This window comes from Budorcas taxicolor, chromosome 2 (assembly GCF_023091745.1).
Source record: "Budorcas taxicolor isolate Tak-1 chromosome 2, Takin1.1, whole genome shotgun sequence".
Classification (NCBI taxonomy): domain Eukaryota; kingdom Metazoa; phylum Chordata; class Mammalia; order Artiodactyla; family Bovidae; genus Budorcas; species Budorcas taxicolor.
Window position 1 is genome coordinate 42532024 of NC_068911.1, and position 20092 is coordinate 42552115.

General features: G+C 56.9%; 1 protein-coding gene across 4 annotated transcripts in view; it reads left to right on the plus strand.

Annotated features, from left to right (window-relative positions):
• The first annotated feature begins 6607 nt into the window (after positions 1-6607).
• AXIN1 (axin 1) overlaps positions 6608-20092 on the plus strand; it is a 39021-nt gene continuing 25536 nt past the window's right edge. For 2 of the 4 annotated variants that reach the window (XM_052654261.1, XM_052654276.1), the window contains exons 1-2: positions 6608-6728; positions 9464-10424. In XM_052654261.1, the coding sequence (XP_052510221.1) occupies positions 9547-10424 (878 nt within the window). In that variant the 5' untranslated portion in view covers positions 6608-6728; positions 9464-9546. The remainder of the gene's footprint in view (positions 6729-9463; positions 10425-20092) is intronic. The other 2 variants (XM_052654269.1, XM_052654285.1) reach the window with 1 other exon arrangement.

Here is a 20092-nt window from a genome sequence, read left to right on the forward strand (position 1 = left end):
CTGGGCACACTTCCCCATCTCCTGGCACCAGTCCCCAGCTATGAGCTTGGGGAGTGGCCCTGGTCCCCGGACTGTGCAGGCTTGCGGGGGTGGAATGAAGTGTGTCAGGCCGAAGGAGAAGGCATAACCAACAGATGGGTGTGAGTTCTCATTGCCCCAGGAGAGGCCTTGAGGGATGGGACAGCTGGGACAGGGAACAGGGAGGACAGGGGTGCCAGTCCACCCAGTATGAGGTCAGTGCAGCAGGAGGGCAGGCGTCCCTCGGGGACCTGGCCCCTCTGCCTGGATCTGCCACTCCTGGGGAAAGCCCTGGGAGTGGGTGGAGCCGGGAGGCCAGTCCTCTGTTGGTGATGTGTCTGAGACACTCGACCTGGACCACGGCCAGCGGAGGGTCCAGCTCGTGGCCTATGCCTGTTCACGGAGGGCTGCACACAGACCTCTGAGGCCAGCAGCAGGTCGGCACCCTCACTTGCTGAGGAGGGCACTCTGGCTCAGGGAGGTGCCTGGAGACTCTGGCTGGCCTGAGGCAGGCAGGTGCTCAAGTATTCAGGGAGGTGGGAGCTGGACAGGGGGTCCTGAAGCACCAAGCTGGGGAGGTGTGGGCCTGGGGTGGGGGGTGCTGCTTGCCCCTCCTCCTTCCCAGGCCCCAGTGGCTGCTGGGAGCCACCTTGGACATCAAACCCTCAACACCTGGCTTCCGTCCCTGAGCCTAACAGACAGCCCTGTGGTCAGAATCCACCAGAGAGGCAGTACAGGAGGGTGGCCCTGCTATGCCCCTTGATCTGGAGTGACGTGACCCCCTCAGGACACAGGGTAAGACCCGAGCTGGGCACGTGTGGAGGGCACCCTGGGATTAAGTGTGCTGGCTTGGGACTTGACCCTTGACTCCTAGGGGCCAGCAGGGGTGTGGGGGCTCTCAGGTCTTCTGGGTGAGTCATCTGTTCAGGGACCCTGGGATGAGCGTGGCGCTGGCTTGTTGGGCCTGCGAGTCGGGGCTCCGAACAAGCGGAACAAGCAGGTGACCCCTGCAGCTGGTTGTCTTTGAGAATGCCCGCAATGGCAGGGTGCTCGGAATGCTTCCTTCTCCACTCTGGGTGGGACCTCCTGGCCTGAGAGAGGTCTGGGTAGGATGAAACATCTCCTAGGAGTGGAGGCCACTGGGACTGGATGACAGAAAGCAGCAGGGTCAGAAAGTATCGGCTGCGCCAGTGAACTGGCCTTGGAGCCAGCTTGTCTGAGGAAAGCCCTGCTCCTGTCCCCTGCCCTCCCTGCTTGGCACTTAGGCTGAGGTGGCTACTGGTTGACTTGTCTATGGCAGCTTTGGCTGCAGGCTGGAGAGAGAAGTCCAGGCAGTAAGAGGGATGCAGAATGCCAGCCTGAAGGACACTCCTGCCTACAGGTATGAAGGGCGAGAGGAGCCGGACACAGGTGGAAAGAGGTGGAGGACCTGTCAGAGGCCAAGCCTGGGCTCAGAAAGGCCCAGACGGGCGGCGGAGTCGGCTGGCCCAGGAGGCGTCCTTGCCGGTCCTAGGACTGACTCGGGGCAACCACAGCAGTCACACCCAGCCTGACACTGCCTCAGGGATCAGCTCTGTCCCGTAGCCCAAGGTCCTCGCCCTGCAGCTGTCTCTGTTGGATTAATTTGTACCGACCGTTGATGGGAAGATAGCCTGCTGCAGAGCTTCCTGAGATCACAACATTAGTGTCCTTGTGGTCCTTCCTGACACACGAAGAAACCACAGCCCGGCCCCAATCCCCTCCAGTGTGGGTGCTCTGGGGTGGTTCCTGCCTTTACAGGCATGTCCTCTGAATCCACCCAGGCGGGTACCGTGTGTGTGGGCTCTGAGCCTTTCTACTTGGTGTGTATCTCATGCCCTCGGTGTGACGACTCTGCATCCTTTGTCAAACTTGTGATGGGGGCACACCCGCTCCCCCCACCCCCTCCCTGAGCTCAGAGCTGATGGAAAAAGCACACTTGGACAAGATATGGAGTCCCGGGGGCCGGAAAGGCAGGTGGCTCCTGTGGCTGGGGCCACCTCTTAGAAGTCCACGTGCCCTCGTCAGAATGGATGAGCCAAGGCCTCCTTCCGCTTCGGGTCCTCACCTGCCTGCCCACTGCCCACCCCCACCATGCACACCTGTGACCAGGCAGAGGAGCAAGAAAATGCAGAACCCAGAAGAGGCTCTGCCTGCTAAGCAGGACCGCCTCTACAAGGCTGACTCAGAGCAGCCTCTTCCTTGTCCTCCCCTCCTGGGAGGCGGTGCGGACCTCATGAGCAGTAGCCCATCCCGGGGGCTCGTCCCTCACATGTGGCATCAGGCTTGATGCCCGTCAACGTGCCTCCTCAGTCAATCACGGATGATTCCTGCGGATCATTTCTTAGGATAAATGGTCTTCCTCAGCCAAGTGGACAAACACCTGTAAGGCTTCAGAGCTCACTGTGTTTCAAATATTCCTTTCATGTCTTAAGTTGAAGAAAATAATTTCTTTTCTGGTTTTAAGTTTTTCATTTAGTTCCTGGAAAGCCTGAACACACGTCATCCACAGTTTATCACATCAAAGCCTGTACTGGAAGACTCCTGCCCCTGGGGAGGGTGCATCGGAAAGGCCCTCTGTAGGAGAAAGGGCTCCAGCCTGCACTTCCTTGTTCCCAGGCTCCCGCGGCTTTGTCTGATCACAGCTCTGGGTGGCTGACGCAGTCCCTCTGACCAGCCACCCCTGTTCCAGCACAGGCCCCCAGGGCTGCCCTCCCTGCCTCCCTCTCTCCAGAGCCTCCCTGAGCTCCCTCCTGTGGGGTCCCCCATCCCCACCCTGAGTGCCCACAGCCACAGCCCATGGAAGTGGGCTGCAGCCTTTCCTCGAGGTTTTCTGACTCCCTTCCTGTCCCTACAGGGTGAGGGCCCCGAGGAGCCGGAGGTGCGAGGGTCCTGCTCTGGTCCCAGGGCCTGGGGACATCTGCCACCATGGGCCAGGAGGAGGATGGATGTGGACACGACCCTGGGAGCCTGGCCTGGCCACAGCAGCAGCTCTGCAGAACCAAGGCAAGCACTGGGGGCCCATGTCTGGTGGTGGGAAGACAGCCTGAGGACCGATGTCCTGGAGGCCCTGCTGTCTGTCCAGCCCACCCAGGACTCCTGCAGCCCAAACAGACCCTGTTGTGCCACGAAGCCCACCCACTCTGCCTCTAAGGCTCTGCAGCTGAACAGAGCCAGGGAGAGGCTGCAAAGCCATCTCCTGTACCAGCCCTGGGAAGCCTGGGGCCATCCAGGGGATGTGAGAGAGTGACACCTGCCACCAGGACCCTAGTCGGTCCAACTGGGTTCATCAGTGCTGTTCCTCTGCGGTGCTGACCCACCGTAGCCACTGCCGCTGCCCAGCCTGTCCTGGGTGTGGTGACAGCCCTCAGAGGTGGCCTGGGCCATCAGCAGGTGGGGGCACTTCCCTGATGGCCTCCTCCCTCACGGATGAAAGCCTGGGTGTCAGAGGAGGCTGTACTGAGCCCTAGAAAGCTGGTTGCTGGAGCTGGGGTGCTTCTGTGTTGTGCACCTCAGGCAGGTGCCAGTCGTGGGCAGCTGCGTAGGAGGCTGGCTGGCGGGGGAGTGCCCAGAGCCTGGACTTCCTCCCTTCGTAGTGGGCAATGGGGGCAAGTAGTGTCCCTGGGAAGAGGTAGTGGCATCAGAGATGACCTCAGGGATTGGGGGCAAGTGACCAGAGGCAGCCAGGGAAGAGCCCTGAAGACTGTGAGGGCTCCAGGGAGCAGGCAGGCTGCTGGGGACAGCCTAGGACAGAGGGACTGGGGGTGCTAGGGACAGCATGGGACGGGTGAGGGACACGGGGCCCCAGGTCTGGAGGACGTGAGCAGATGCCTGTGTGGCCTGAGCTTCAACCTGCCTGTGTGTACAAGGGGGTACACCCAGGCCCTGGGGCCCCTGGGAGCATTTCTCAAGGTGCCCGGTCTGACGTGGCACAGCTGGAGGATGAGGTCCTGGGTGATCGTGGGGGTGGACTGCAGGGGCACTTCCGTATGCCCACATCTCTCCTCTGGGAGGGGCTGGTGATGGGTGGGCATCCCAGGAGCTAGCCAGCGGGGCTTGCAGAACAGGCCAGGGAGGCCATGGCGACAGTGAGGGTGAGGGAGTTGTCGTGCAGGTGTGGGGACATCAGGAAGCCCTTGCTCTCAGGCTGGCCTGGGCCAGTGGGACCTGTGGGGCAGTGGTGGGAAGTGAAGCCCCTGCCAGGACCCTGGATGGTGCCTGAGTGAAACCCGGGCGGGCTGGACCAGCTGGGGTGGGGCCCGGCCATCCCGCCCACAGCTCTCTCTGGAGGTTGGAGCTCCCGCCCTAGTGACAACCAGCACTCCCTGGATGCCTTCTGTGTGACCTGACGGGGACTCAGGGAGGGCAGAGCCCAAGCCCACCTTCTCAGGGTCCTGGCTGACCAGGAGGCAGTAGGCATGGAGAAGGGGGACAACGAGGCTGTATATCACTCGGGGCTTAGCTCCTGGTCAGCCTGGCTTGGCCCTGCAACCGTCCAACTCTTGGACACCTGCTTTCTTTCGTGCCAGGGGCAGTCGGGTGGCCGTCCTTGTTCGAGAGTCTTCCGGGTCAGGGAGCTCGGTGGGCGTGGCAGTCCGGCTGGGCGGGCGGGGACTGGGGTGCTGACCTCTGGAGCCCTGGGTCAGTGGACACCATGTGGGAAGCAGAAAAGGGCTCCACCTGGCGTGCGTCTCCGGGGCCGCCTGAAGACCGTCTCTCCGTTGGGCGCTCGGGGCACCCTCCCTAATGACACAGCCCCAGAGGACCAGCGCGGTTTCCGGCACCCCCTCTGGGGTCATCCTCGACGGCGTCTTGGCCCCGCCCACACCAAGGCCCCGCCCCCAGCGACATATCTGAGGATGCCCACTCGGCCGGGCTCTGCGTCACGCCTCCCGTCTGCCTGGACGCTTTTGGCTCCGCCTCCACGCTCAGGGCCCACGCCCACGCCCAGGCCCCGCCTCCACGGCAGAGGCTCCGCCCCAGGCTCCAGGCCCTTCCCAGCGTTCGGATTCGGTCTCGCTCTCTGGCTCGGTCTCGCGCTCTGCGCCCGGCTCCCCCCGCCTTGGCCCCGCCCACGATTCGGCCCCGCCCACACAGCCCCGCCTCCACGCCGGTGGCTCCGCGCCGCGCGTTCCTCGCCCTGTCCCCGCGTTGGGCTCCGTCAGGGGCTCCCGGCCCCGCCCCCGCGCTCTGGGCACGCCCCGCGCTCCAGGCCCCGCCCGACGCTCCGGGCCCCGCCCCCGCACTTCCGGGCGGCGCCGGCGGGGGCGCTCCGGCCTGGGCTTAGGCGCTCTGGGCTCCGGCTCCCCGCTCGGGGAAGCGATCGTGGCCGCCGCAACCTCCGCCGCCGCCGCCGCCGCCGCCGGACCGGCCGGAGTCGGGCCGGAGCCGCGTCTCCGCGGAGCAGGCCGGCGGGAGTGTGCGGCCGGCCTTGGCGGTGGCCCCACGGCCTGCCCCGCGCCCGCCTGCGGGCCGCCGCGCCGCCGCTGCGATGGGGGCCGCCCGGGGCCGCGCCCCCGCCGCGTCCCGCCCGCGGCGCCGCCGCTGAGCGCATGGGCCGCGCCGCGCCGCTCCGGGAGCCGGGCCCGGGGCCCCGCCGCCGCCGCCGCCGCCGCCGCCGCCGCCGCCGCGCGGGTGAGTCGCGCGGTCGGGCGCGCATTCCTGAGGGGCGCGGGCCTGTGCGGCGCCCATTGTAGGCCGCGCGGGCCGGGCCGGGAGCGGGACCCGGAAGAGGGGCTCGGGGGGCGTGCGGGTCCGGGGCCGCGAGGGCTCGGAGCGCTAGAGGAGGCGTGCGGCCCACCGCTGCGAGGGCGGGTGTGTCTGGGAGGGGGTGCTCGCTGCTGATGCCGAAGACGAGGGGTCGGCCCCTGTTTACTCTGGGGCCCGTGGACGGCTCACAGCGGGCAGCCACTTGCTCTGGGTGAGCTGAAAGGGGTGAAGAATACTCAGGATTCTCAGAAGGAAGGTCGTCCGGGAGGAGGCTGGGGTGTGCAGCTGATGTGTTTGATTGGACGGTGCTGAGTGCGGTGCTGTGATCCGTGGGCCCGGGGCAGAGTGGGTGGTGGGTGCAGAAGCATCCTGAGGATAAGCCGGATGGCGGAGGGTCCCCTCTCCTCCTCGTACAACCCCCGCCCCCCCAAGCAAAAAGTAGGAGTGAGTGAGTCTGAAACCGGAGGAAGCACTCCCCGTGAGGCAGAGCCTGAGGCCGGGTGGTCTGGCTTGCTTGAGGGGCTTTACTCCTTCGGGTAGATGCCTCACCCCTCAGCTTTCTCTGCCTCTCTCCCGGGTATATGTCTTAGAGTCCACCTCTGCTCTCCATTTTCATGGGAATTGAGTCCCTTCTGAAACCAGAGCTGTGCAGTCAGGGCAGTGACGCTCATAGTTTAGCATACGCCGCAGAGAAAAATGCATTAGTCCTTAGTACTCTGGACATTTTTCTCAGCCGGTCTCTAAAATAATTAATAAAGAGTGATTGTGCATCTTGGCCCCTTGTTTGTGCTCATACTTCTGTTCTCTGCTGCTTCAGGGAGACCCTCAGACATCCTTGGACCAGGCCTTGTTTTGGAGAACACACACAGTCTAAACCTGACCTCCCAAGATAGCACTATCTGGGTTTCAGTTTTAAGAACTTCTGTTCAGGAACAAGGATGGGAACGCATACAGGATGTATGTTTCTGTCTGATTCCTAGCAGGTATTGATGTTTCTTGGATTTATGGTTTCAGGAAAGCTAAGTGGACTTTTTGGGTTTCGTTGGTCATTGAGGATTTAGGTGGTGGGGGAATAAATTACATGTAAAGCTGTAGTCCCAATACTTAGAACAGTCCTTAGTTAACGGACAGTTGGGAGTATGTCAGAGTCACACTCTGTTGTTTCCATACTTCACATAAATCAAAAATTCAGAAGTTGCATTTGAGTAAAACAAATAAATATACACACGCCTACAGCCTTGAGCTGGCTGCCGTGGTACCCAGGGGGTGCTCCTTGGCAGTGACTGAAGGAGATTGTAAATGAGGCATCAGAGTTGTAGATTCCTTTTGTGGAGTCCCCTTTGTTGAAGGTGGTTACAGGCTGTTGGCCAGATCCAGTGCCTGTGGACCCGTGACTCTAATCTGAAGCAAGGCAGCATCTTCATATGTGGTGTGTACGTGTGCACACTGAATGCCTGCCGTGCTTCTCCTTGGGAACCCGGAGATCTCAGTAATGGGAGCGCATTTCGTAACAGCAGCAGTGTGGAGAGATGTTCTTGTGCTTCTGGGACACCGAAGGTCTCCTGTCAGTTGACAGCCCAAAACAGATGTGAATTTTAAGAAACATTTCTTCCGGGCTATGAGAAGATAGCTCAAATGATTAAGGGGACTTGCTCTCACCCAAATGAAAAGACAGCTCAATGTTGAATTTGCTGCTGTTTCAGCACCTGTGAAGGGCTAATGTTCCACATCTGTGCCGAGTGCTGTTTTCCTTAATGTTGATGAATTACATGTCTGTTGGTGCCCTTTAGTTGTGAGACCTTGTGTCAGATCCTGTAGGCCCTGCAGAGAACGTTTAAACCAGGCTGCTCCAAGTCTTTTACCTGAAAGAAATCAGCACTTTAAGAGAAAGTGACGTGACTAGTAATCAGCCTCGTCTTAGAACACAGTGACTTGGTTTTTTCTCAAGGCAAGTGAACCACAGAGCATCTCCAGCAGTAAGGCTCAGGGGACCAGGTGAGGGTCCTCCTTCCTGGGATGGTGACCCCGACAAGAGGGCGCTAGCATCTGGGAGCTCGTGTGGAGACCTCAGGGGTGCTCAGTCCCCTTCGACGGGGCTCAGAGGAGGCGACCTTGCAGTTGAAGTGGTCCGTGAGCAGCAGCTGTCACAGCCTGTGGGCCTTGACCTGAGAAAGCAGGCTGTTCTGCCGAGGCCGAGATGGCAGCCGACCCGGTAGGCTAGTCACTAGCTGCAGGACAATAGCTGTGACCCATGCTCCGCCTCTGGGTGCCGTGAGGCGTCGGCAGCTGCTGGCAGGCGAGTGTGTGCAGACCAGGTGTGGGGCAGGTTGCATGTAGGCCAAGGCCCAAGAGTGGAGAGGTGGCTGGGAGGTCTGTACCTTGTGTTGGTGCCAGGTTTTTGGATTTTGCTCTGCTCCTCTGACTTGCTCTGCACTCTCGGCGATTGGGCCTATCACGCTTCTCTCCAGTGTCTTTCTAGGCAGACCACTTACATCCAGCAGGCCAGGTTGGGAGGTGTGGCCTGAGCCCATAAGCTCAGTGTCAGGGAGGACAGGACGCGAGACTGTGGCAGAGCCCTGGCAGGGCAGCCCTCCCTTGTGCAAGACAGGCTTCTAGCAGCAGAGACAGAACCATGGCTCCCTCACTCCGAGAGGGCGAGTCACGTGGCTTTCACTTTACCGAGCTTCATCCTGTGAGCCGCGGGCTTCCTTAGCTAGTAGGGTTTGGGCCTCGTCTCCTCTGTACCCTCTCTGCTTCTCAGAGTACTCAGTTGCCATTTGCTGTCAGAAGGACACTTTACTTTTAAGCAAGGTTTTCAAATCTAGAGCACGTCTCTGATGGAAGCATTTTTTAAGACTGTTCATGGGAATTCCCTGGTGGTCCAGTGGTTAGGACTCCACATTTTTACTGCTGAGGGCCTGGGTTCATTCCCTGCTTGGGGAACTAAGATCCCACAAGCTGCCCTGTGTGGCCAAAAAAAATAAAAGCCTTCACATCATCGGTGGTGTGAGAAGGCCCCTGTGCACGGGAGCAGCATCCTGTGCTCACTCACTGGAAGGTTCCGTGCTCTTTGGGGCGTGTGGAGACTTAGAAGAACCAGTCGCTGTGTGTTTGGCCGGGTCGTGGGGACACTCAGTGTGAAGTGGTGGAAAGCAAGAAGCAGAGCGGCTGTGAGCCTGAAGAGCGGGGAGGGCAGACATGGGCGCCAGCCTTCGGTGTGGAGTGCCATGTCTGTGCATCACAGTGGCCCTGTGACGCTGAGATACACACCCTCACCTTCCTCGTGAGGGGCTGGCTCTCACCTGGCTTTGCACAGCTGGGAGGACCAGAAGCTCCTGTGTCTCCTCCAGCCCTCCTGCCTTTCCCGAGCTTGAGAGGGCCTGGCCACGCAGTCCTGTAGCAGCTCAGGATGGAGGGTCCCCAGGCTTGTAGTCTCTCTTTGTTCTCACAGAAGGACCCTCAAGGGTAGTGACGCTCTCTGTGTTCTGGACATTGATTTCTTTGTGCCAGAGGCATTCCTGTAGTTGGCAAAGTTTACAGAAATTGTTCTAACATAGTACAAAACCTTGTGACAAAGGATTGAACATTTAAACTGAGTTTCTGGCTTTGAGTTCGAGCGGGAGGGCATCATTGAAAGTCTTGTCGTGAGAAAACCTCTGTGGTCATGTTTCCATGGACCCACCTTTCCTAATCCTTGTCCTCTTAATGGTTTCAACAGGACAGATTGATTCACTTTGGAGCCGTAAGTACTGATGTATTAGGGTGCAGCGCTCATTGTTCATTGACGCACAGAGTCCCAAAATGAATATCCAGGAGCAGGGTTTCCCCTTGGACCTCGGAGCAAGTTTCACCGAAGATGCCCCCCGGCCCCCAGTGCCTGGTGAGGAGGGTGAACTGGTGTCCACAGACCCCAGGCCCGTCAGCCACAGCTTCTGCTCTGGGAAAGGCGCTGGGATTAAAGGGGAGACTTCCACAGCCACTCCGAGGCGCTCGGACCTGGACCTGGGGTACGAGCCCGAGGGCAGCGCGTCGCCCACCCCTCCGTACTTGAAGTGGGCCGAGTCGCTGCACTCCCTGCTGGACGATCAAGATGGCATAAACCTGTTTAGGACTTTCCTGAAACAGGAGGACTGTGCCGACCTCCTGGACTTCTGGTTTGCCTGCAGCGGCTTCAGAAAACTGGAGCCCTGTGACTCGAATGAAGAGAAGAGGCTGAAGCTGGCCAGAGCCATCTATCGCAAATACATCCTTGATAACAACGGCATTGTGTCCCGGCAGACCAAGCCCGCCACCAAGAGCTTCATAAAGGACTGCATCTCGAAGCAGCAGATCGACCCCGCCATGTTCGACCAGGCGCAGACGGAGGTCCAGTCCACCATGGAGGAGAACACCTACCCCTCCTTCCTCAAGTCCGACATTTACCTGGAGTACACGAGGACAGGCTCAGAGAGCCCGAAGCTCTGCAGCGACCAGAGCTCTGGGTCAGGAACAGGGAAGGGTGTCCCCGGGTACCTGCCCACGCTGAACGAAGACGAGGAATGGAAGTGTGACCGGGAGGCGGACGAAGACAGTGGCCGGGACCCTGCTCCGCCTGGCAGGCTCACGCAGAAGCTGCTCCTGGAGACAGCCGCCCCGAGGGCCTCCTCGAGTAGACGGTACAGCGAAGGAAGAGAGTTCAGGTGAGTCGACCCGCGGCCTGCAGTCCTGTGCCCACCTCCACGACTGGAGAAGCAGCCAGGGACAGGCCTTGTCCTTCAGCCCGAGTGGGTGGACTCCCGGAGCCAGGGTGAGTTGTGGGGCTGGTGTTTGCTCACGATACCTTCTTGTGTATTAGGTGTCTTTACGTTTCTTTTTAAATTGTGTGTGTGTGTGTGTGTGTGTGTGTGTGTGTGTGTGTGTGTGTGTGTGTGTTTTGTTCCCGTGCTCGGGCTTGCCCCGGCTGTGGCGAGCGGGGCTGCCCTCCAGCTGTGGAGCCCGGGCTTCTCCCGTGTTGGCGTCTCTTGTTGCGGCTCATGGGCTTCATAGTTGTGGCGCACGGGCTTGGTTGCCCCGCAGCACGTGGAATCTTCAGGGACCAGGGATCAAATCCCCTGCATTGGTAGGCAGATTCTTAACCGCTGGACCACCAGGGAAGTCCCAGATGTTTGTTTGCCTTCATCAGGTCTTAGTTGCTGGGATCTTTGTTTGGGCCCACAGGCTCAGTAGTTATGGCCTGGGGGCTTAGTTGCCCCAGGCATGTGGGATCGTCATTCCCCAACCAGGTATTGAACTGGAGTCCCCTGCATTGAAAGGGGGATTCTTAACCACTGGACCACTAGGGAAGTTCCCCCTAGATGTATTTAATATTTTGAGGGCCCCTTTATCAAGAAAGATTGAAGGCTGGAGGAGAAGGGGACGACAGAGGATGAGATGGTTGGATGGCATCACCGACTCTTATGGACATGAGTTTGAGGAAAGTCCGGGAGTTGGTGATGAACGGGGAGGCCTGGTGTGCTGCAGTCCATGGGGTCACAAAGAGTCGGACACGACTGAGCGACTGAGCTGACTGACTCACCTATCAAGAACAGCCTGGAATATATGGCTTTGTAAGTCATTAGGAATGTTGGAATTCTTAGGAGTCATATGGTATTTAAACCTTACCTTTTAGTAGTAAAATTTGTGTTCTCGTGCACAGAAGGTGGGTTTGTGTGGCAGACTTGATCCTCGTGGCTTGATAGGACATTTGAGTGGTCAGTGCGGAGAGAATTCCAAGCCGCTTGGGAGGTGGTGGCGAGGAGGCTGCTGTGCCGCAGGCTGTCCGAGCACTTTGGGAACTCCCTGTGGCTGCAGTGGGGCTCCAGGATTGGTTCTGCACCTCCTGGCCCCCGCCAAGGAAAGGGTTGTGCTGCTGTGTGTTCAGTTCCCAGCTCTCTCCAGTTGCCGTCAGTCCTTGCATGGGGCACGGTGCAGCCTTGGAGGCGTGAGTGGCGCTCTCTGGAAGTCGTTGCCAGTTTGGAAGTGTGCCAGTTTGCTGGAAGTGTGTTTGGTGGGGAGGTGGGGCCTATAGCCGATGTCGGTGGGCACTCGCGTTCTCAGTCATTTCCCTGTTGGTAGGTGGTCCCAGACACGCTTGCCTGCAGAACTGAAAGCTGGGGATTCTGTGGCCCTGCCGACTCAATCGCGGATCTGCAGAGGCATCCCTGGGTGCTGGGCTCTCCCATGGAGCTGGTAAAAGGCCAGATCACATCTCCAGGGTTTCTGTGGCAGATTGGCTACTTCTGACAAAAACAGGGTTCAACTTTCTCAGGGTTTAAATACTCTTTAAGTGGTGTGATGAAAAAAGATACACTGTTTTAGGTAATCTTTGTGCACCTTTTGTTCACTGTCCTTATTGATTCTGTAATCTTTTTAGGACAGAGTATACTATAAAATTATCCTGGTAAGGAAGGCTAGTAAGTGACAATAGCTTTTAAAACCTAACACGGAAGTTTTCATATTTGATTAGAACAGTTTTAAAATGGGATTATATTTGAGGCCTGGGCTGCAGAGGAAAACACATTGAGCTCAATTCTGATTTCTGATTTTAGAACTTCCACGTGCTACCCTCACACTTCCCAGTTCTCAGTCGGGGGCCCGTTGTAGCAGCAGCCTTGCTTTCTCTCTCTTCGGTTTGCTCTTCGTAGTATGTACCCTTTACTGTCTGATTGCGGGAACACGTTCAGCTGTGAGGACTCCGGCATGTGGAGGTGCTGGCGCCGCAGGGACCTGGCGCCCCCGAGTCCTGCCTGCGCCCCCGAGTCCTGCCTGCGCCCCCGAGTCCTGCCTGCGCCCCCGAGTCCTGCCTGCGCCGGGACGTGCCCCCCCCGGGGCTGCCTGTGTGGGTGTGTGGATGGGCGCCCTCCCGTGTCAGCGCCAGTGTCCATCAGCACTGACAGGCTGTGGAGTCCAGCACAGTCCACTCGCTTTGCAGGGCTTGCGGTTAGGGTCCATGCGGTTGAAAGTCACAGAAAACCCAGCCCGCCCGGCTTCCACAGTGAAGGTGTTGGGCTGGCCCAGATAGACGGAAAGTCCGGAGCAGGCCCACCTTCAGGTGCGGTTTGATTCTGACTCCAGCCGTTTCTTTTAAAGACTTGATTTTGTTTTCGTTGTCTTTTAGGGCAGTTTTACGTTCCCAGCACAGTTGCAAGGAAGGTACAGAGGTTTCCTGTGTGCTCTTGCCCCCCATGTGCACAGCCTCCCCCGCCCACCCCCATCAGCGCCCCTCCCAGAGTGGTCATTTGTTAACAGTGGATGCTGCTGCTGCTGCTGCTAAGTCGCTTCAGTCATGTCCGACTCTTAGCGACCCCACGGACTGCAGCCCACCAGGCTCCACCGTCCCTGGGATTCTCCAGGCAAGAACACTGGAGTGGGTTGCCATTTCCTTCTCCAATGCGTGAAAGTGACGTCGGTCAGTCCTGTCCGACTCTTAGCGACCCCACGGACTGCAGCCCACCAGGCTCCTCCGTCCATGGGATTTTCCAGGCTGTCTCTAATGTAGAGACAGTGATCTCCGCTGTCTCCACGGCCTTGTCTCTCCTGGACACTGTGGAGTTCCAGGCTGTCTCTAATGTAGAGACAGTGATCTCTGCTGTCTCCACGGCCTTGTCTCTCCTGGACACAGTGGAGTTCCAGGCTGTCTCTAATGTAGAGACAGTGATCTCTGCTGTCTCCACGGTCTTGTCTCTCCTGGACACCGTGGAGTTCCAGGCTGTCTCTAATGTAGAGACAGTGATCTCTGCTGTCTCCACGGTCTTGTCTCTCCTGGACACCGTGGAGCTGGAAGTAGACAGTGTGTAGCCTGTTCGCATTGGCTTCTCTCACTTGGTCATACGCTTCTAAGGTTCCTCAGTGTCCTTCTGTGGCTCGATAGCTCATAGCTTCAGCCCTGAATAATACTCCACTCTCTGGATGGACCACAGTGTACGTATCCATTCGCCAGCTAGAGGACTTCCTGATGGGTCCAGTTTTCAGCAGTTGTGACTAGAGCTGCAGTAAGCACCTGTGTGTGGGTTTCTGCGAGGACGTGAGCTTTCATCCCCTGTGGGTAGAACGTCTAGGGTCGTGGGTGCTGGCTCGTGTGGGAGGCCGGCTTTACAGGGACCGCTCTTCTCTGGGTGCTGCTCTGCCTGCCTCCCCACGGCCGGCTTTGCTCCCAGGTTCTGTAAACAACTGCCCCCCGTGGCTGGGGCTGCCGCGAGCCTGGGCTCGGACCAAGTAGGGCCGCCCCGCTCTGTCCAGCGGGGAGGGAGAAAGAGAGTGGGTGCTGGTGCCCGCCCCCTCCGCCCACTCGGAGGGGCAGCATGTGCCATCTCAGCGCGGCCGCTGCTGGAGAGTGTGTGTCAGGAGGGCCTGTCTGGGACAGAACGACAGTAAGGGGCTCCAGAGCTGAGCTCCCCGGCCCCGCGGGCCCTGTACCGTGAGGCTGCTCCAGCGGCGCTTACTGGGGCCGCCCTGACTCCCCGTGCCAGGTGGGGCTGCCCGTGTGCCCGCTCCTCATTGGCTTCACGTGTGCACATGGCGGTTTTTCATGTTGCTGACTTGAGAGCCTTTTCCATAGGTCTTTGTCAAAACTGAGAAAACAGGGGTGTCCCTGGTGTTTTCTGCACTTAGCCTAGTCCCCTGGGGTCATTTTGAGCCCTGGGCAGAGGGGTCACTAAATTCCTTACTAGTTTGCTGTTCTCTGTGTGGAAATTTTTCCTGGTCTTTATGGCCCGTTGTCAGTGGAACTCGGCACTGACTTTGGTTGGTTCATACCCGCATTTAAATTTGGTGTGAATTGGCAGAGGGCCGTCTGATGGCACAGGTGTTTTGGCTATTTATTTACTGAGTGATTTGGCCTGGGGGCCCAGGGCCTGTAAGACACCCGCAGGATGGAAGCCTGGCCGGCCTGCCAGGGGCTGGGCTTGGCCTGGTTGGTCAGGCTTGAAGTCAGGCCATCTTTTCCAGTCCTTCCACTACCTGCACTTATCTGTCGCCACTGGTTTTCTTTTCTCTGTCTCTTTTTAAACACATACTTCCTTTTTGGGCACAATATGCAGTGTGTGAAACTTCCCCGACCAGGGATCGAACCCGTGCCCCACTGTGGTTAAGCGTGGAGTCTTAACCATGGTGCCACCGGGGAAGCCCCTCTCCTTTTTTAGCCGACATATGGTTGACCTACAATGTTGTCTTAATTTCTGCTGTATAGCCAAGTGACTCAGTTATACGTGCACTGTATACGCATTCTTTTATGTAGTCTTTTCCCTTACAGTTTGTCTCAGGATATCAAATATATCCTTGTGCTCCACAGTAGAACCTTGTTTATGTTGCTGCTAGTTTTAATGTCCAAGTGGCAAATGCTTTCCATTTCTCTTTACTGCCTTCCTCACTGGTTGAGAAGTTGCCCGAGGACAGGGTCTCACCTGCTCTCTCCTTACATCTTCTGGGTGGGGCAGACAGTGAGGCCCCCTGGTCAGCGCTGGTCCCTGTGGCCGTGGGCAGAGAGTTCAACGCAGATGATGCTTGTAGCAGCAGTAACTTGTGGGTCTGGTGAAGGACAGATGGCCAACCCTTCCTGTCCACACTGAGGAACTGCCTGACCTGTTTGTTGCCTTATCAACTGTGTTCTGGTAAATGGCTTAAAGAAGGAGAAATGTAAGAAGAGGAGGCACCCAAAGGTGTGTCGTTTTGTGTGGAAGGCAGAAAAGTGAGGTTGCTCTGGGGTTTCTGGTTGCAGCTCCAGCGCCGCGGGGCAGGGGTGGGGCGGTGACTCTGGGGCCGGCTGCTTCTGTCCTCAGGGTGGCGGGGGCCCAGGCGATGGTGGTCTCAGGACACTGGCCCTGCTGTTGTGGCTGTTGTTCAGTTGCTCAGTCGTGTCCGACTCTTTGCAACCCCATGGACTACAGCACGCCAGGCTTCCCTGTCCTTCACCATCTCCCAGAGTTCACTCAAACTCATGTGCACTGGGTCGGTGATGCCATCAAACCATCTCGTCCTCTATTGTCCCCTTCTCCTCTTGCCTTCAATCTTTCCCAGCATCAGAATCTCTTCCATCAGGTGAAGCTTCGGCTTCAGCATGAGTCCTTCCAATGAATACTCAAGGTTGATTTCCTTTAGGACTGACTGGTTTGATCTTGCTATCCAAGGGATTCTGGTGACAGCCTGTTTAATTTGACCTTCAGGGCTTCCCAGGTGGCGCGGATAGTAAAGTGACCCGCCTCCGTGTGTAGAAGATATAAGAGATACAGGTTTGATCCCGATCTGTGGGTCTGGACGATTCCTTGGAGGAGAGCCCGGCAATCCTCTGCAGTTTTCTTGCCTGGAGAATCCCATGCCTGGTGGGCTCCAGTCCCCAGGGTGGCAGAGAGTCAGACGTGGCTGAAGTGGCTTACCGTCACTGACCGTGACTACCGTTGCACCAGTGAACTGCAGGTACTCTTCACTGCTGGATTCTTAGATCTTTTGGCTGGAGGGGAACTCGTTTGTGCAGAGTGGCTCTCCTTGCAGCCTTCCCCTCTTTTTTCCTGCGGCTGCGGCTGTAGTCGCTCTCGGTTGGGACATGCAGGTTGGGAAGAGAACACAGCCCTGCTGCCTTTTCTTTGTCACCTTCCAGGTGTGTGACTTGTCCACCTGGGTGAATTCCTTTAATAGATGATCCCAAGGCTGGTGACTGGAGATGTTTTTAGACGGACTTTAGTGTGCAGCTGTGGGGTTCTCAGGACAGGAATTTACAGGGCATTCCCTCGGGGTCCAGTGGCTAGGACTCCACACTCTTACTGCTGCGGTCCCGGGTTCACTTCCTGGTTGGGGTACTAAGATCCCACAAGCTGGGCAATGCAACCAAGCAAAAAAGGAGTTTATAGATCTTTCCATTCACCTTGTGGGCTAGATGGGGAGAAGGTTAATTACGCCCAGTGGTTTAATTTAAGGACCCCTCGCTTGATGCCTTTTCCAGTGGCTGTGTCTTCTGGGGTCAGCCTTCTCCTGGTTATGTGATGGTGGGAGAGTTGCTTCACCTCTCTGAGTTTTCCTACAACATGAGGAGGATGGAGCAAGGGCCTGCCGGATAAGGCTGCCAGGGAGGCTCGTGAGCTGATCCACGGTGGTGCCTCACGCAGCAGGTGTTCAGGGCACACAGCAAGTGCTGGTGACATTCTCATCCAGGTGACAGGCTCTCATCCATCGTGACACTTTGCAGTTTTACTAACCATGTATCCTGAGAGGCACCCAAAGCTGCCATCCTTAGCTCCAGAAGCGGCACCACCATCTACCAGCTCCAGCCCAGCCCACCTGACTCCCCAGCCGAGCGTGTGCTCAGCCCTCTGCTTCTCACTGTGGCGCCTGCCACCTCCTGCATCCACAGAACTTTCTGGCTGAGTCTCTGCCCCAGTCTCTTCCCCACCACGCCCAGAGGGACGTTTCCAGATGCCGGTTTGGCACACGCTCCCTTCCTCCCTGATGCGCGGACTCCCCCTCGCCCTGGCTTCTGTGACTCCGCATGTCCACGGGAGACCTGGTCACAGTGCCGACACACTGTGTGTGCTTCGTGTACCTGTTGGTCGGGGGGGCTGGCTAGTGAGAGTCTGTGAGCTAGTTGCAGGAGAGTAAAAAAACATGTTTCTCTATTTCAGTCCCACAGAACTCTGTAGTCTTTGATGACAGATTTCAGCAGAGCCCAGGAAGTACAGTCCTCAAACCGAGGACTTCGGGGATGGAGAGGCCCCTTTGTCATGTGCTCCGCAGCAGTGGGTTTATGAAAGGGGAGTGCCTGCAGGGACCAAGGCCCGTGAGGCTGCTGCGGCCAGATCGAGATGCCTGGGCAGGCAGGTGGCCGGGCGTGTGCGTCTCTGTGTGACCACCGCCCAGGGATCAGCCAGTTCTCAGGTTTGCGTGCCAGTTAGCGTCACGGGGACTTGAATCTGATTCATACGCACTGTCTGTTAGTCTCCTCTAACATCCTGGCTTCATTTACGCCGGTTTACCTGGCATCCTTAGAAATGGTGGAGTTTGTTCAGTGAGGGAAGAGGCAGATGGCCTAATAATTCTGTCTTCAGTCCACCTTGAGGCTGAGTACGTGTGTGTGTGTGTGTGTGTGTGTGTGTGTGTGTGTGTGTGAGAAAATCAGCGTCGCTTTGTTTTTCCCGTGTCACATCAGTACAGATGCACATTTGTGAACCACTCAGGCTACACCCAGAGCCCACTGATTCCAAAAAGTGTGTGATTGAGGAAACGACTCAGTCAATCTCTTCAGTTGCTTCCCGGAACTCAGGTGTGCCTTCGACTTTGTGAAAAGAAACGCAGTCTCCAGGACCGTGCAGAGGGCTTTGTGTCTATCTGTGAGGGGCTGCAGCCTGCCCCTTCCTCATCCCTCCCCGGGTGGATTACGGCCTCCTCAGAACCAGTGAAAACCTTGGGAGCAGCTGGACTCAGCTCTTTCGTTTGGACCAAACTCCACCAGTTTTTGTGGATAGGGACGACAAGCCTTGCTTGGCATGGCCCAGTGGTTACCCTCCTCAGCCCCTCAGGGCCAGGAGGCTCCCACTGGCTTATGAGGTCTTAGTTCCCCCACCAGGGATTGAACCTGGACCCTCGGCAGTGAGAGCTGGGAGACCTGACCGTCACTGGACCAACGCCCTTCCTTGGAGTCGTTAACATGCTTTCGTCTGGAATTGATCCTGTCTGAATCACTGGCTCATTTTCAGTCTTCTCTTAAGGAGATATTTCGAAAAGACCAGAAAGCACGTTGCTTGCGGCGCTGCGAGTGATAGCCCGCAGTCAGAATATAGCTTACTTGGTGTCTGATCTGATCTGACACAGGGCTGGTTGTACAGGGATTTTTTTTTTCTATGGCTGGAGAAATATAGGCTTTCTGTTTTCTTCATTTGGTTTTTCTACATTTTCCAAATTCCTATAAAGCATACATTTTTGTAACTAGAAAATATATTATTAAAATATATACAAAAATGTATCATAAGGTCTGGATGATATGTGGTTTTCAAAAGCATATCTTTGTCTTTTAAAAGGATCATATATGGAAAAGGAACTGGCAACCCACTCCAGTGTTTTTGCCTGGAGAATCCCAGGGACGTAGGAGCCTAGTGGGCTGCCGTCTGTGGGGCTGCACAGAGTCGGACACGGCTGAAGCGACTTAGCAGCAGCAGCAGCAGAACTATCTATTGTAGCCCATTGTTTTAATTATACTATCAAATAGTAGCTTATACATGAGCTTATATTCGGTTTTTCAACAATGTTTAATCCATGATTGCATTTGATAAGCAAACAAAAGCCATGTATTGTTTTTAATATCATTTGGAGATTGAAATGAAGCAAACTTTGTGGCTAAAAACAATTTAAAGCAATGAGACAAAGATGAAGTTCATAGGTTAATATTAAAAAATAAAGCAATGAGATAAAATAAATACATACATAACAGGATCATATAAATGTTTCCTTTAAGTGTGATCTTAGGTCTTAATGTTTGCACTATTATACCAGTATTTTAATTAATTTTCATTATAAAAGAGAGAAGGAAAATTTCAAAGAATGCTCAAAGGCCGAAAACTAAGTTTGGCAGTCTCATGACCCCTGGCCTTTCCAGGGTGGCCACGTCCAGCTTCTTACCCTAGTGTGAGTCAGCTCAGGTCACCATGACAAAATACGGTAGACTTGGGGACTCGGGCGACAGACTCTTCTCACGGTTCTGGAGGCTGGGGGCCCCAGGCCGAGGCGCCAGCAGCAAAGCAGCCTCTGTTCGTTCCTCTCGTGGTCTGCGCATGGGCCTTTTCTCACTGGGTCCTGGTGGAGACAGACACCTCCCTGGTCTCTTCTGCCGAGGGCAGTGATCTATGGGATCAGAGCCCCACTTATATTTCTATTTATTTATTTTATACTTTTTGGAACATTTTACTTATTTGGGCTTCACTGGTGGCTCAAATGATAAAGAATCTGCCTGTAGTACGGGAGACCCAGGTTCAATCCCTGGGTCAGCAAGATCCCCGGGAGAAGGAAATGGCAACCCACTCCAGTACTCTCGCCTGGAGAATCGCATGGACAGTGGAGCCTGGTGGGCTTCTGTCCCTGGGGTTGCAAAGAGTCGGACATGACCGAAGAGACCAACTTGCACTGGTTCAGAGACCTGTGCTGCGTCTGGTGTTCCGCGGGCTTGCTCTGAGCGCAGCAGGCGGGGACTGCTCTGCCCGCAGCACCGGCTCTCACTGCAGCGGCTGCTCTGGTTGTGCTGCGGGCGTGGCTGCCCTTGGCCTCTGGGATCATCCCAGACCGGGATTAAGTCCGCATCCCCTGCCTTGGCAGGCGGATTCTTAACCCCTGGTCCGCCGGGGAAGTCCAGACC